Consider the following 15,335-nt stretch of genomic DNA (forward strand, 5'->3'; position numbering starts at 1 on the left):
GGATTAGCATTTTCCTATGATCATCATCATTTGAAGGCCCATTTAACATTGGGAAGTAACCTGAGTTACTGAACCCAAAGACTCTAACCTGGGTGAGAGTCAAAACCTCACCCCTAACCCTGGTAACCTCTTCACGACAAAAAAAAAAAAAAAAAAAACCCTGGTTATCTCATCGTGTCTATTCATCTCCTTGGATGACTCAAGATGATGGAAACTAGAGCTCTGGTTTAACGCAACATTTAGGTGAGGGCATGGCTGAGGAATATGACCATCACGTCTATATTTGTTCTTTGACGACATCCCAATCGTACCACCTGTTGTTCTTGTTTGTTTCTGGGAAGAAAGGAAAAGAAGAAACCCTAGATTTGTAGGAGATAAGTGTCATTGATCCATCGGGATATGAAGATGAAAAATTAAGAGGAATCGAATGAATGCAGGAAAAGAATTAAGCTCAAATGTATCATTTTTATTGTTACCAAACTATTGAGGGTTTTCTTTCTCGATCTCAAGAATCCGTTCTATAGGGGTGTAAGTTCGGCCCTATCAACCTGAGCCGGCCCTGGCCCGCCCTGTGCCTAAGCAGGGCATGGGCTGGATTTTCAACCTCGAGGGCAAGTTAGGGTGGGCTAGGCCAGGGTTGAGGCCTCGGGCTAAGCCCAACCCGGCCTGGCCCTGTGTTAGGTTATCTTTTACAATTTATTGTTTACATTTTGCAATTTTTGTTTAGTATCTAATTATCTATTGGTTTACTAAAAAAAGGCTAATTATCTATTGAATGAAAATATTTACAATTTTAAGATTGGGCTAAGTTTTTTAACCCATAGAAAAGTCTAATAGTCAATTGAATATGAAACACACCAACACCCAATCAGGATCAATTAGGGCTAACCTGGCCAGCCCTGCTCGATCAGGTTCAATCAGGGTTGAGCTGGGTTGGGCTATGTAGACACCAATTTTTGTCACCACCCTTGGTGAGGATGACAACGAGACACGGACATCGAGTAACGCATTTTCCTCTTTCCTAAGCCTTGAAACACCAGGCCCATGGGCCTAGACACACCCTAACACCAAACAAAGCCCATTTTAGCCCAAAAATGAAAAAAAAAAAAGAGGTTAACACTATCCACGGCACCGTGGACAGTGCCCATGGCACCGTGGAGGCCTCCCACGGCAATACAGTACAAAACCACGCCACCGGAACCACTTTCGACGTCATCCTGATGACGTAATCCATGGCGCCATGGAGAAGCCCTCCATAGTGCCGTGGACATCTCCACGGTGCCGTGGTTGTGGTCCCTGGCCCAGGCTAGGGGTCACCCCCCTATAAATACGAGGGTCCCCCTCCCCCAAAACAAGGAGTTTTCGGGTAGGGAGACCCTCTAGAGGTGATTTTTACCCCCTTTCTTCTTCTTTCGCCCCGATTTCCCGCTGTAAGTGTATGTCTAAGTGGGGTTTCCATGCGTGGGTAGATCCTTCGATTACCCTCCTAAACAAAGGCGATCCCGTTCCCTTCATGCTTGTTATCTTGTCAGTGTACGGATAACAAACAAAACCCTTTTAGTGCAGCCGTTATTCTGTCAGATTGTTCATTAACAAGCCATCCATAAGAGTTGTTACTCTGTCCAAGGAATAGCATCGCTCTGTTTGTCCGTCTCCCCTAAGCCAAGGGAACACGTCTCTACAGGTATAATTATTGCATTTTTATCGACTCAATGTAATCCTTCTGTGTCTTATCGTTTTAATGTACATTTTATGTATATAATGTAGTTCATAATGTCGTAATGTAGTTTATATTGTTTTCCCCATAATAAAAGAGAGAGAATATTTGTCAATTAGTAGCATCTATTACAGAGAGACCGGTTTCGACCGGGCGAGGTGGGTGTCTAACATCTTCCAACATTCGTAACCTGACCCCTTACCTAGAACCTCTGGTTAGACCATATGGAGTCACATAGCCCGACTTCGTTCTCAAATGGATAGGGCTACACTCAGTGGGTCCTAGGCCCTTACCCTAGGTGACGACTTCACATTATTTTTGTATGATCCCAATCCCCTTACACCATTCTTGGACATTGGCAATATTATCCATACCATCATATGTTGCCAACGAGGCTACGAAAACCTCGTCGCCGCGAAGACCACGGTACTTACAATGGCGACTCCACTAGGGAATGAGTGGATAAACGTCCACTCAAGGTCAAGCTTTCTAAAATAGATGCTACCAATAAATGCTAGAATATTCTCTCCGAATTTTGTATAAAAATAAATAAAAAAAGAAGACTGTGTGGCTAACCCTTGTGTGTACTAAATGCATCATGCATAGTATTCGAAGTGAAATCAAACAGCGAGGGTACTCCCTGTCATGCCTTTACCCCCGGGGAGGTGAGGAATGTCACACTAAGTACTCTGAGATCGGATGATAGCCGCTTCCTGTACCACTTTCTTGCACACACACACACACTGCATGGGAACACTTTTACCCCCGTAGCTAGTCGTTGGACCCCATGAGTAATCATGGGTAATTCATGGTGAAACTACAGCCCTTGATATTTACTGTATGAGTTTAGGATCACCAGCGATGGTACTCACTAGTGTGTTGTGGGGTGCTTCAGCCACTCAAAAAAGGCACTAGTACGGACTCTGAGATTGTGTTACCTATTCTCCAGGTATATTAAAAGAACTACGTACCCGCGATTCGCAATCACGACCGATAGTTATATTGGTTCTGTCAAGGGTGACCTTTTTCTGTCCTAACAAGCCCACCCAATACATGCATCACGTAGGAAAATAGACCATATATGATTAGGGAACGACACAAACTAACCTTTGTTAGCTGTAAGAAGGATCGAGTTCAAGGTCATTTGATGACTAATCTAGCTTTAATACGAAATGCTGCCCGAAATAGGGAATTCCATAGTCCCGCGATAGTCCCTCAAAGAAAGATGGGAGCCTGCTCGCATATGATGGAATTCTATATGTCCCTCAAAAAGAAAAGCATCTCGTATTTATTCAAGATATAATTATCAGGACCCTGAAACTGGGCTTTCTTCTTTGTTTGTTTTTTTTTCTTTTTAAGAAATGTTTTGGCAATGACGGCATTCGAATGTATGGTCTTAGAGAACTTCTACAATACTGGAAACTCTGATGACAGCTTTGATTACTTGAGCCAAACCAAATGAGCAAAATAATAATAATAATAATGAAACAAAAAAAAATGTAAATAAAAAAAAATAATAAAGGTTGATAAAGTACAAAAAAATTGATAAAAAGGAAAAAAATAAATAAAAAGTGATAAAATAAAAATAAAAAAAGAATAAAATACACAAAAAAATTTATTTGAATAAGCTTTCTTTATTCTTAGGATCTAAACTAGGTCTTCTTCTCTTTTTTAGAAGCACAATTCCACACCCAAAAAGATCATTCCTGCCTATCTGGATCCGACAAGAAGGAAGACTGATTCGAGCCAGTTCTTCACCCTTCCCAAGCACTCCGTCTTCTTCTCATTCTTCAACTGAGGTATCACTTGAGGACAACATGGATCCAACAGATGACCACTTATCTGAAAGTCACGTCGAGCACCGAGTGGATAGGTTGCAGATAGACATGGCTGAAATGGGACAGCTTATGGCACAACTGGTGCAATCAATCAATGAGATTTCTAAGGGAGGATCCACATCTGGGCCGACTGAGCATGAAGTCAGAAGGACCATCCCTACAACCCCCAAGTCTCTGATCACCATACTGGTAGAAGAGGGGGATGATAGTCATCCTTTGGATCCTTTGGAAACTGAAAGGGAGAAGAAAATGAGAGAAAAGGTAGCCAAGCTAGAGGTGGCTGTCAAAGGCAAGGTTAAAGAGAAAGATGAAGAAGATTTGGTGTTCTTTCCTGAAGGAAAAATTCCTGAAGATTTCAAGTGGAAGTTGGAGAAGTTTGATGGGTCAGGGGACCCTAGGGCTCATCTTAAGATTTTTGCCACCATTGCTAGATCGTGGGGGCTCTCTGAGAACCAAATGGGATAAGCATTCTTGTATTCCTTGGCTGGATCTGCACTAAGATGGTTGACCCAGTTGGACCATACTCAAACCCAATCTTGGGCCTCCGTGGTCAAAGCCTTCACTAAGCAGTATTCGTACAATACTGAGATGGATATCACCCGGAGAGAGTTGGAAACTCTAAGGCAAGAATCCAATGAGGAATTCTCGAATTACATCAAGAAGTTCAGAGAAAAAGCCGCAAAAATGTGGAATCATCCCACAGAGGAGGAACAAGTCGAGATACTGCTGGAAAATCTGTATGAAGAATACCATGAAAAGATGTATTACCAGCACATCAAGACGTTTGATGCCCTCATGACTACTGGCAAGAAAATTGAAGACAAGATCTTCAAAGAAAGGCAAAACCAAGGCGTGGCCCGGAGGCCGTCGAAAGTTACTCTGCAAGGAAGAGTCCAAGGTCAAAAGGAGGAAACATGACAGGAGCCAGTCACCAAGTAGCCGAAGTACAAGTGGTGTCCACTGAGACCACACCTCTCGTAATCCAAGCCGAACCTGAACCTCCTAAAAGGACCTTTAACTTCAGAGGGATAGCACCTACGCTGCTATTCACCAAGCTGAAGAAGGAAAGGACGATCAAGTCGGTCCCCCCAAGGCCTGTGGACCTCAATAACCCACCTGCGTGGTACAAGTCCAATCTCTATTGTCACTACCATGACCAAAAGGGCCATCACATGGATAGGTGCATATTTCTCAAACATGTGATCCAAGATCTGATTGACTAAGGCAAAATAGAACTCCAGGTGAAGCAGCAGCCAAATGTTACTGCAAATCCCCTACCTGCTCATGGGGTAAACACAGGAAGATGCTAAACATGTGGATCCCACCTTGATGATCCAACCAATCAAAAAAAGAAAGAAATTGATGAAGGCACACGTTTATAGGGCAATCTTGGCCAAAAGCCTCAAAGGAGAGCAGAGGTGTCCAATTCAAAAGGAAGCTTCTTAGGAAGTGGATCGTCCAGATCCCCCTTTCTATCATCCAAGGTCACCTGGCACTACTTGGATAGAGTATCCAATACTGGCATGGAAAGCACCACAGCCACTCTTGGAAGGAACTTACTCTCCAGAGTCCTCCACTGGATCGATGAACATGCTACAAGATGATACACCGGTCGTGGATCCGACAACACTAATCCAGCCTATCCTTTGGTATCTAGAGAAAGATGAGCAGGCACACCGTGCAAGGGCCGAGAAGATGCAAGTCTGCACTCATTGTGCAAGGACGAATTGTTATGGAAACATCCGGACAGGTGGACAATTGTGTGACCATGTCCGGGGCATGGCTTCTAACAATCAACTTCAAAAATTGGATTTTTTGGAATTTGGGTTGAAGGGCCTCGATACAGGGGCACCTCTGCGCAAATATGGCTTTTCACAAGTTGAAATCAGTCATCTAATCCCTGAAGAAGAAGAAGTGAGTGAGTTCACCGGTGTCACGCCCAAGCTTCTCAAGGCAGTGTCAGCATTGGCCATAGGTCAAACTCTATTAGAAGAAATCTTTCTTATCCATATAGGGGAAAACACTGATGATAGTGCAGACAAGGCGAATGATCTGGAAGTCCATGAAGAATGGATGGAATACGCTGAAGGAAAGCAAGATTTTGCGGTAGTTGGAGAAGGATTCTGTACAATGGATTGGGTAAACAACATCGAGAATAATGATAATAATGATCCAACCAATCTCATCCACCCCATTCGGTCGAGTGATGACGAAAGTAGGGATGATGAGGAGATATCATCTCCGGAAGCCCCAAGGGGGGACTGGACTGTGTCTAGAGAGGATTTCGAGCACTGAAGTATGAGCGTCTTCTACTAAGTAGCAGATATACTAGACATCTCCACCAATACTCAAGAGATTCTCTACAAGGCTACTTCTTTATTTCCAGATCTGGTGTGTAGCAATTTCGCGGCACGATGTGAAAGGCTGGTGATGCCAAATGAGAATGATGTGCTCGCTCAGACCCTCTATGAGTTGAAAAATATGAACTGGTTGGCCAATGCTCTGGCCCGTGATCTATTCGGGACCCCTCCAGAAGATCTTCTCTTATATTCAGATACCTTTTCTTACCCTAAACCACCCAGGAGAAGTGAAACATGGGAAGCATGGGTCAATGACAGCAACCTTGGAGAGTCCTACATCGACCCAACCGATAACATCTATCCTATGGACGTCGACAACGGGGAGGATTCAGTAGGACAAGGGAAGTCTGAGGAAGATGAGAGTGAGCAAGAGTTTGGGTCGAGAGAGTTAGACGATGAAGATCTTGAGCGGGAAGAAGAAATCGAAGATGAAGAGCCTTGGCAACCAAGGACGCGTCTCAAAAAATATGAGATCATTTATGGGCCAGCGCCATGGGCCTTACCATTTCAGATGAACAAAATCCACCGGAATGTGGATAAAATTTAGGAAATGCTTATAAGGGTAGTGGTCGTAGATGATAAATACCAAGAGGAACTCCAACAGTTGGAACCCGTCAAGGAGCATTGATCACTCCCTCAAGCAATCCATCACTTGGAGAACTTTGTAAAATTAACTCTGGCCTTGGCTCAAGATTTGTGCGGAACTCCCCCACCTTCTCCCAACCATGGAAGCAAGGAACATTATGCATGGATAAAGGTGCACGATGAATTCCTTCTCTGTCATGTCAATGAAGAAAAGGCGGCCCTAGATCCAACAAGGAACATCCACCTGGTTATTTCAAGTCTCGAAGAAAGCTCGAAAAGTTTTGATTCACAAGAGGAAGAGAAGAACCGCCATTTCAACAAATCCTTGGCAGAAGCAAAGAAAATGTACCGAGCTGCCTTAGAAGCATTCCAGGCCATAAGCCAACTCGTCCCTGAAGATTCAATGAGTTTTGATCATCATCATATGATCCAATAGATTACCAAAAAGTAAGAAACTTTGTCCGGGATCCTAGGCCAAGCTCAGAAATCTATTGTAGCCTTGATAAATAAGGAAGGGGATAGTCAAGGATCAAAAAGGCCAAATCACCTCGAAGCTCCTATTATCATCATTGACAGTGATATGGAAGATGACGACTTGTGCCCATTTGAAGTAATCATCAAAGGAAGGGTCTCTGAAGTTGCAGAAACCAGAAGTGGCAAGAATTTAAAAAATAAGGGTTTAACGGTGGAAAAATACCAGTCTAGCCAGCTAAGGCCGTGTATTGAACCAAAAAACCGAGTATTGGACCAACTGAAGAAGGCTCAGGCCAACATCTCAATCTGGGGATTATTGATGGCCTCACCAACCCACCGAGAAGCTGTTTTGAAGGCTCTCACCAAGGTGCAAGTACCTATAGAAATGGGGCCAGAGGAATTATCTCACATAGTGGGGGCCACTTAAGCCATCCAGTTACTCTTTTTCTTGAAGGAAGACTTACCCCCAAGAGGGAGGAATCATAACAGGACACTTTACATCACTGTAGAGTGTAACAAAAATCAAGTCCCTAAAGTTCTGATTGACAATGGATCCGCTCTCAATGTGATGCCTCTAAGAGGTGCAAGATGCATGGGTTTACCCCTTGAAAAAATGAAGTCGTCCAGCCAGACCATCAGGGCATACGATAACTCCAGGAGGGAGGTGATCGGGATTCTCACCGCCAACATCAAGGTAGGGCCTGCCTGTTTTACCATAGATTTTTAAGTCATCGATATTCAGGCATCCTTCAATATGCTGCTTGGAAGGCCATGGTTGCACTCCACAGGAGCCCTAGCATCAAGTCTCCATCAGAAGCTGAAGTTCATACATGACGAGAAAGTGATTACTATCTTCGGAGACCTAGAAATTGTGCATACTTTGGCCAACATAGAGGTGGGACGCCCGCCCTTACCAGAGGTGCAATTGGGAGGATTAAAATCGGCAACATCTGCATTACTTTTGTAAGCGAAGAAGATTTATTCTCAACAAAGCTTCAGACAACTTGGAGTAAGGCTTCTTTGAAAATCATGAAGAATATGAAGTATTTTCCAGGGCTAGGGTTAGGCGATCAGCAAGGAATCCTGACATTTCTAGAAATATAAGCCAATGCCAACCGTCACGGTCTAGGTTTCAATCCGAGAAGGAACATAAAGAAGGAAGCCTGGGGACAGAGAAGCAATGCAGCAGGGAGTGTTCCTTACTTCAAGACTCTGAACGGATATTTTGTGAAGGAAGGAGAAGACTTTCCACATTGTGGGAACAGTGAGCCATGGTTCGATCAAGAGAAAGGCCAGCTTCAGTCGGGATTTAAAATATTCTTTGTAGAAAAAGTAAACTGGATGGCCATGGAACTGGATCAAGCAAGCAAGGATGGTACCCAAGGAGATCAAGGGATTGACGGACTATTCGAAGTGGCAGTCATCATCATCATCGAAGAAGAAGGGCCTACACCACAGTTCCTCATACAACCTCTTCAAGGATCCATAGCAAATTGGGAAAGGATGATGGAGAATTTCCATATTGATGAGTCTGAAGTTATAGCCAGTTCTAGCTTAGTCCTATCTGAGTCTGTATCTGTGTTCCCAAAAGAAATTAGAAACCTCCAATCTATTGAGTCTGTCTGTACTCCTCCCATTATCATGATTGAAATTGCTGATTCCGAGTATGATTCATCTTCTTCTTCTTATTCCTTTGAGGATGATAACATTCTTGAACATCATAACCTGTTAGAACAATTGGAGCAAAGAAGGCTCAGCCCGTCCTAGAGGACACAAATCTCATAAATCTGGGAATTGACCAATGCCCTCGAATGATCAAAATTGGCTCTTCTCTTAATAATGATGAAAAATTCCAAATGGTCTCTCTCCTCAGGGAATTCGAGGAAGTTTTCGCTTGGTCCTATAAGGATATGCCTAGTATTGACCCTAAGATCGTGCAACACAGGCTACCTACGTACCCAGATGCCCGTCCGATCAAGCAAAAACCAAGAAGGATGCGGCCAGAATGGAGTGAAAAGATCAGAGAGGAGGTCATCAAACAATGGAATATAGGATTTCTCCAAGTGACCCAATATCCTCAGTGGTTGTCCAATATTGTTCCGGTTCCCAACAAAGATGGAAAAGTCCGGATGTGAGTTGATTTCTGGGACCTGAACAAGGTCAGCCCTAAGGATGACTTTCCATTACCGCACATCGACAGCCTAGTCGACAATACTGCGGGTCATGCCTTACTATCCTTCACGAACGGTTTATCAGGCTATAATCAAATTAGCATATGTCCGAAGGATAGAGGAAAGACAACATTCACCACACCATGGGGGACCTTTGCTACAAAGTGATGCCCTTTGGATTGAAGAATGCTGGGGCAACATACCAAAGAGTAGTCACGGCTATACTGCACGATATGATACACAAAGAAGTATAGGTGTATGTCGATGATATGATAGTTAAATCCATTGATCGACAAGGTCATTTTGCAGATCTAAGAAAGTTCTTTGAAAGGATAAAAGAATACAAGTTAAGATTGAACCCTCAGAAGTGTGTGTTTGGGGCAAGGGTAGGAAAGCTGCTCGGCTTCCTTGTTAGTGAAAGGGGGATAGAGGTAGATCCTGACAAGATAAAGGCTATCACAGAAATGCCACTGCCCAAGATGGAGAAAGAAGTGCGAGGATTGTTGGGTCACATCCAATATATCAGCAGGTTCATATCCCGCTTAATCGCAACGTGTGAACCCATCTTCAAGCTTCTAAGGAAGAAGGAGTCAAAAGAATGAAATGATGAATGTCAGGACGCCTTCATGAAAATCAAAGAGTACCTGCTTTGTCCCCCTATACTTGTCCCTCCCATGTTGGGGGAGCCTTTACTCCTATACCTGTCGGTGGGGGAAGCATCGATTGGGTTGATGATGGCACAAATTGATAAAAGGGATGGAGAAGAGCATGCAGTTTATTACTTAAGTAGGAAATTACTCGAGTATGAAACTCGCTATACTTCGGTGGAGAAAACGTGCACTTCCTTGGTTTGGGTGACTAAAAGGCTGAGGCATTACATGGTATCACATCCAGTTAAGCTGGTTTTGAGGATGGATTCAATCAAATATCTCTTCGAGAAGCCAACATTGACCAGAAGGATGGCTAGGTGGTTGTTATTGCTGTCAGAATTTGACATAACTTATGTCAATAAAAAATTGGTAAAAGGGCGTGCTATCTCGGACCATTTGGCTGCGTTTCCCGCAAAGGCCGATTCACAACCCACAGAGGATTCCTTCCCCGATGAAGATTGGCATTTTATGGAAAGCAGTCAAAAGGGAGAGTGGCAATTATATTTTGACAGCACCACGAACCAAAAAGGGTTTGGAGCAGGACTATTACTCATAACTCCGGAGGATTTTTACTTACCCATGGCATTTTGTTTGGAGTTCAGTTGCACAAACAACATATCGAAATATGAAGCTTATGTCATCGGGTTGGAAATGGCCCTGTCTGTGGGAGTGGAAAGGATCAAAGTCTTCAGAAATTCTTCTGTCGTGATCTGCCAAACTCAAGGGAAGTGGAGGACCAAGGATAAAAAGTTGAAGCCCTACCAAGCTTATCTGGAGCAATTGACCCAATGCTTCAAAGAAGTCTCTTTTGAATATCTGCCCAGAGATAACAATCAGTTTGTCGATGCCTTGCCCACTTTGGCATCCATGGTGGAATGCGATCCTAGGGATAGGATCCAACCTTTTCTAATAGAAAGAAGGACTAGCCCGGCTTATGGAGAGCCGGTCAATATGCTCACTGAAGATGGAAGACCTTGGTACGCCCCGATAATTGATTACATCAAGGAAAGGAGGTACCCCGAACACTTTTCAGAAAGAGAGAAGAGGCATCTGCGAAAATACGCTACTCAGTTCATCCTCTAAGGAAATTTGTTGTATAAGAGATCTTATGATGGCATCCAGCTATTATGCGTAGATGAGGAGCAAGCTCAAACCATTATGAAGGAAATTCACCTAGGAATATGTGGACCTCATATGAACGCAAGGATGCTTGCCAAGAAGATCCTCAAAATGGGGTATTATTGGGCAATAATGGAAGCTGAATGTGCCGCCTTTGTAAGACGGTGCCATCAATGCCAGATATTTACCAATATTATCCATATTCCTCCAACAAAGTTGCATTCGTTGAATGCCCCTTGGCCATTCTCTACTTGGGGAATTGATGTGATCGGTAAGATAACCCCCAAAGCCTCTAACGGGCATGAATTTGTTCTAGTCGCCATTGACCATTTCACGAAGTGGGTAGAGGCTCAATCGTACGCAGTTCTAACTACTACCAAAGTGGCAAAGTTCATAAAAGAAAACATCATTTGCAGATATGGTGTGCCCTAGTAGTTGATTTCGGACCAAGGCTCGCATTTTCGGGGAAAAGTGGGGGAACTTTGTGATAAATTTGGCATTAAAAGGCATAAGTCCACTACCTACCGACCCAAAACTAACAGAGCGGTTGAAGCAGCCAATAAAAATGTAATGGTCATATTGCAAAAGATGGCTGACACACATAATGATTGGGCAGAGAAGTTCCCATTGGCCTTGTGGGCACATCGGACATCAATCCGAACTTCTACTGGGGTAACCCCGTACTCTCTTGTGTATGGAGTAGAGGCGGTACTGCCTGTAGAAATTCAAGTCCCATCCCTTCGAGTTTTGCTCGACTCTTAATTGCCAGAGGGAGAATGGGTGAGGGTTAGATATGAAGAGCTCAACCTCTTGGATGAAAGAAGGTTGAAAGCTATGGATAATCTCAAGAAATACCAACAAAGAATGGCTAGGGCATTCAATAAAGGTGTACGCCCTCGAAACATTGAAGAAGGGGATCTGGTCTTGAGGGAACAAAGGGCCCCGATTCATGATTCAAGAGAAAAGTTTTGGCCTAATTGGAGCGGTCCTTACAGGGTCAAAACCATATTGCCAGGCAAGGCGGTTCAACTCGCTGATCTTGACGGAGAAGATCTTTTAGGATTAGTCAATATGGATCAATTAAAGAAATATTCCGTCTGAGTCTCTTGAAGTAACTTGAACTACTTTCGACCTGATTCCTCCCACGGGATACGTAGGCAACTCGATATATTCAAGTGCGGTCTCAAAAAATAATAATAATAATAATAAAAGCAAAAAGAAAAAGAAAGGGGCACCCTGTCAGTTCCCTTTTGTCATCCTACCATCCGGCATCCCCTGCAAATATGGGTAAATCTCGCCATTTGGCCTTCAGTTCTTGGACTTATATTAGGTATAGGGTTGCTCAGAACATGGCTATTAATGAAAGACTTATTCATTCCATGTCCAAAGTACTAATAGGATCCTTGATGCAGGTAGCATGCGAGGGCCAAAGAAAGAAGGGTTAGAGGAACAGCTGCACCAATGGACCCTTCATATGCATATGGATGGTCCTACGCTTCTAGAAGATCTCCACCTGACGGTACTAGGAAGGATCAGATGTTTCAAGATACATCATGAGTTACTCAGGGAAGTTACAAGGTGCTGGGATCCTCAATTACACGCCTTTCATTTTGGGGAAATCAAGATAACCCCAACCATTGAAGAATTCTGAGCCTGTATGATAATGCCTCACCAAGGAAGACTGTTCCTCCCAATCATGAAGAAAGAACAACTATTTCGAACATTGGAAGATTTCTTCATCGTGGACAGAAAGGGATTGAAGCAAATCTTTAACTATGACAAGGTCGATGCATTGAAAGTAGTCAGAATCTTTGGTACCAACCGAGCCGAAGAAGAAGCACGAGTCTGATGCAGAAAGCGAGAATACTTGTTCTATATGATTGGGAAGTACGTTCTAACAATTCCAGGGAAAGGGATGTCTCCAATGATTGCAGAAGTTGTCAATCAGATAGGAGAGGGTTGTGACATCGTCCCCACGGTTCTGGCAGAAACTTTTAAAGGGTTAGACCTCATGAGCCAATCTCAAAGGTTTGGAACAGATTTCTTCTACGAATCCCCTGCAATCTTCCAAATGTGGCTGATGGAAAAATTGAGATTAGTAAGCCCGATTTCATGCCCTCAGCTCCAGCCAATGCATTATCAGATGAAAAGAGAGACGCAGGAGTTTTGCGAAGTTTGAGACTGGAAGGGATACCTCGATAAGAAGACTGTTCAAGAGATACAATGGGATTGTCCTTGGATGAAGATCAAAGCAAAAACAGCAGCAGGCAACTATGTGAGACTCATGGGCCTAACTCACACTAGCTTCAACCTCCCTACATTAACAACCCTCGGGCAAGAATTACCTAAGCTGAGGGATGTTTGGGCACAAGAGATCCTGACCCCAGAAGTGGTAATCATACTTTCAAAAAATTGGAAAAGGAAAATGCTGTAAGCAAGTGATGGCCAGTTTACACATATTCTCTCTATAATCAAAGATTATCATCAATGAAATTTGTGCTTCTATGAGAAGAGAAGGAAAAGTTTTTTTTGTTATGTTGCATAGATTAGTATGTACAAAGTTCATTTCTCCAACAAAAAGAGAAAACAAAACAAAAGCAAAAAAAAAAAAAACAAAAAAAGAAAGGGAAACCTGTCTTGGAAATATACATAAAGTCACAAATCATGAAGAGGGAGGAATCAGCTGTCATTCCTTCGAGTCCAGCTCATCTACGGAAAAACTCATCCCTGCGCCACTGGGCGCACCTCTGAGAGAGTCATTCTCAAACTGGGCCTGGGATAGCTCCCTCTTGTATCTGTCCATCTCGATCTGCCGCCTGTCTACCTTAGCTTGAAGAAACCTCTCCCACTCTCTCTGAAAGATAGGATTCAACTATAAATAAACAAAAAAAAAAAGAGAGAAAAAAAAAAACAAAAACAAAAACTCACTAAGTGGCCGACCGTCTCTCCTCGGGAAATGATGATCTCGTCAAGGCTAGACATCATACACCGCATATCGGCATACCGGTCCGCAGACACCTACAAAAAATAAAAGGATAGGGGTTTATTCAGTGCAATAAGAGGATCAAGGAGGATACACGATAAGTATTTGGACTCACCCCATCATAGGAAATAGGGAGGCCTAAGGCCTGGTCCGACGCTATGGGAGGCGGCAGTATAACCTCGGACATCCATAGGTCGTCAGGTCTGACGAACCAGCCACGGTAGCCAGGGATGTGGTGATCCATCCCTGCCAACCGTATCTGTGGCACACCACCAGAGGTCTCCGCCTCAGGATCTGCCCCAGCCACCCTCGAGGCACGAGAAGACTGTCCTCGCCCGAAGCTCCCAGGAATGATAGGGCGAACGGGATACTGAAAAAAAAAATGAGAATTGGTTAGTCCAAGTTCTTTTAAAAATAAATAAAAAATAAACAAAAATATTAAATATAAAAAAAATTACTTGCATGAGATTGTTTTTGTTGCATTTTGGATCCTAATGCTCACGAACTACTTAAGTTTTAATGGTAGTCTTCTTTTCCATTGTCATCATAGATCCATGTGCATAGGGTTGCATTTTCCTTTAAGCACTCCAGTACTCTGATTATGACAACACTCATGTACCATCTGATTTTCGTCATCCTAGTGCCCATGTACTACTTACATCTAATGGTATACATGTTGGATTGCTTTTCCATTTTCATCATGGCTACACAAGCATAGGATTGCTTTTCCCTGACCAATGCCTTGGTCATATACCATCTGAATTCTTATCTCTGTTGTTCTCATGTGCAACCTACTATTCGATCATGGTAGAACCCATATATAGTCTGGTCTCTGATCATTTGGTTCCATCGAACCCCCGTACGGTTTGACCAAACCTTTAGTCATTCCTGTACTCACGTGCAATTGGACTACCCAATCACTATTGAAATTCATGTACAACTCAATCTCTGCTCATTGGGTTTTTTGGATCACTGTCAGTTTGATCTTTCGGTTATACCAGATTCACGTATGGTTCCGCACTCTCGTGCAATTTGATCCTTTTGATCCCTGCTATACTCGTGTATAGCTTAATTTCCCATTGATTCTTTTGGTTGCGACTATACTCGTGTATAGTTCGATTACTATTTGAATCTTCTGGTCCAGTTGTACTCGCGTATAAATTGATTGAACTTTTGACCCTATTGAACCCAGCTATGCTTGTGTATAGCTTGATCATTCACTAATTCTTTCGATCCCATTATACTCATGTATAGTTCAATTACTGCATGAATCTATCGGTCTCCGATTGACCTATCATCTAATCCTCCTTGTGCTCATGTACGAGTTAATCATTACATTTCTGATCCTCACCATACTCGTGTGAAGTTTGATCATCCCATGAATCTTTCGGTCTCCATTGCACTCATGTATAAATTGACCCATCATGTGATCCTCCTT

At 43.2% G+C, this 15,335-nt stretch overlaps 1 protein-coding gene across 1 annotated transcript; it reads left to right on the forward strand.

The window, feature by feature from the left end:
• The first annotated feature begins 9,879 nt into the window (after window positions 1-9,879).
• Window positions 9,880-11,346, forward strand: LOC122652990. Its single transcript, XM_043846892.1, has 2 exons — window positions 9,880-10,808; window positions 10,899-11,346. Exons 1-2 carry the CDS (start codon window positions 9,880-9,882, stop codon window positions 11,344-11,346), a joined length of 1,377 nt encoding a protein of 458 aa, XP_043702827.1.
• The last annotated feature ends 3,989 nt before the right edge of the window (window positions 11,347-15,335 follow it).

The sequence above is a fragment of the Telopea speciosissima genome, chromosome 2 (assembly GCF_018873765.1).
Source record: "Telopea speciosissima isolate NSW1024214 ecotype Mountain lineage chromosome 2, Tspe_v1, whole genome shotgun sequence".
NCBI classification, from domain to species: Eukaryota; Viridiplantae; Streptophyta; class Magnoliopsida; order Proteales; family Proteaceae; genus Telopea; species Telopea speciosissima.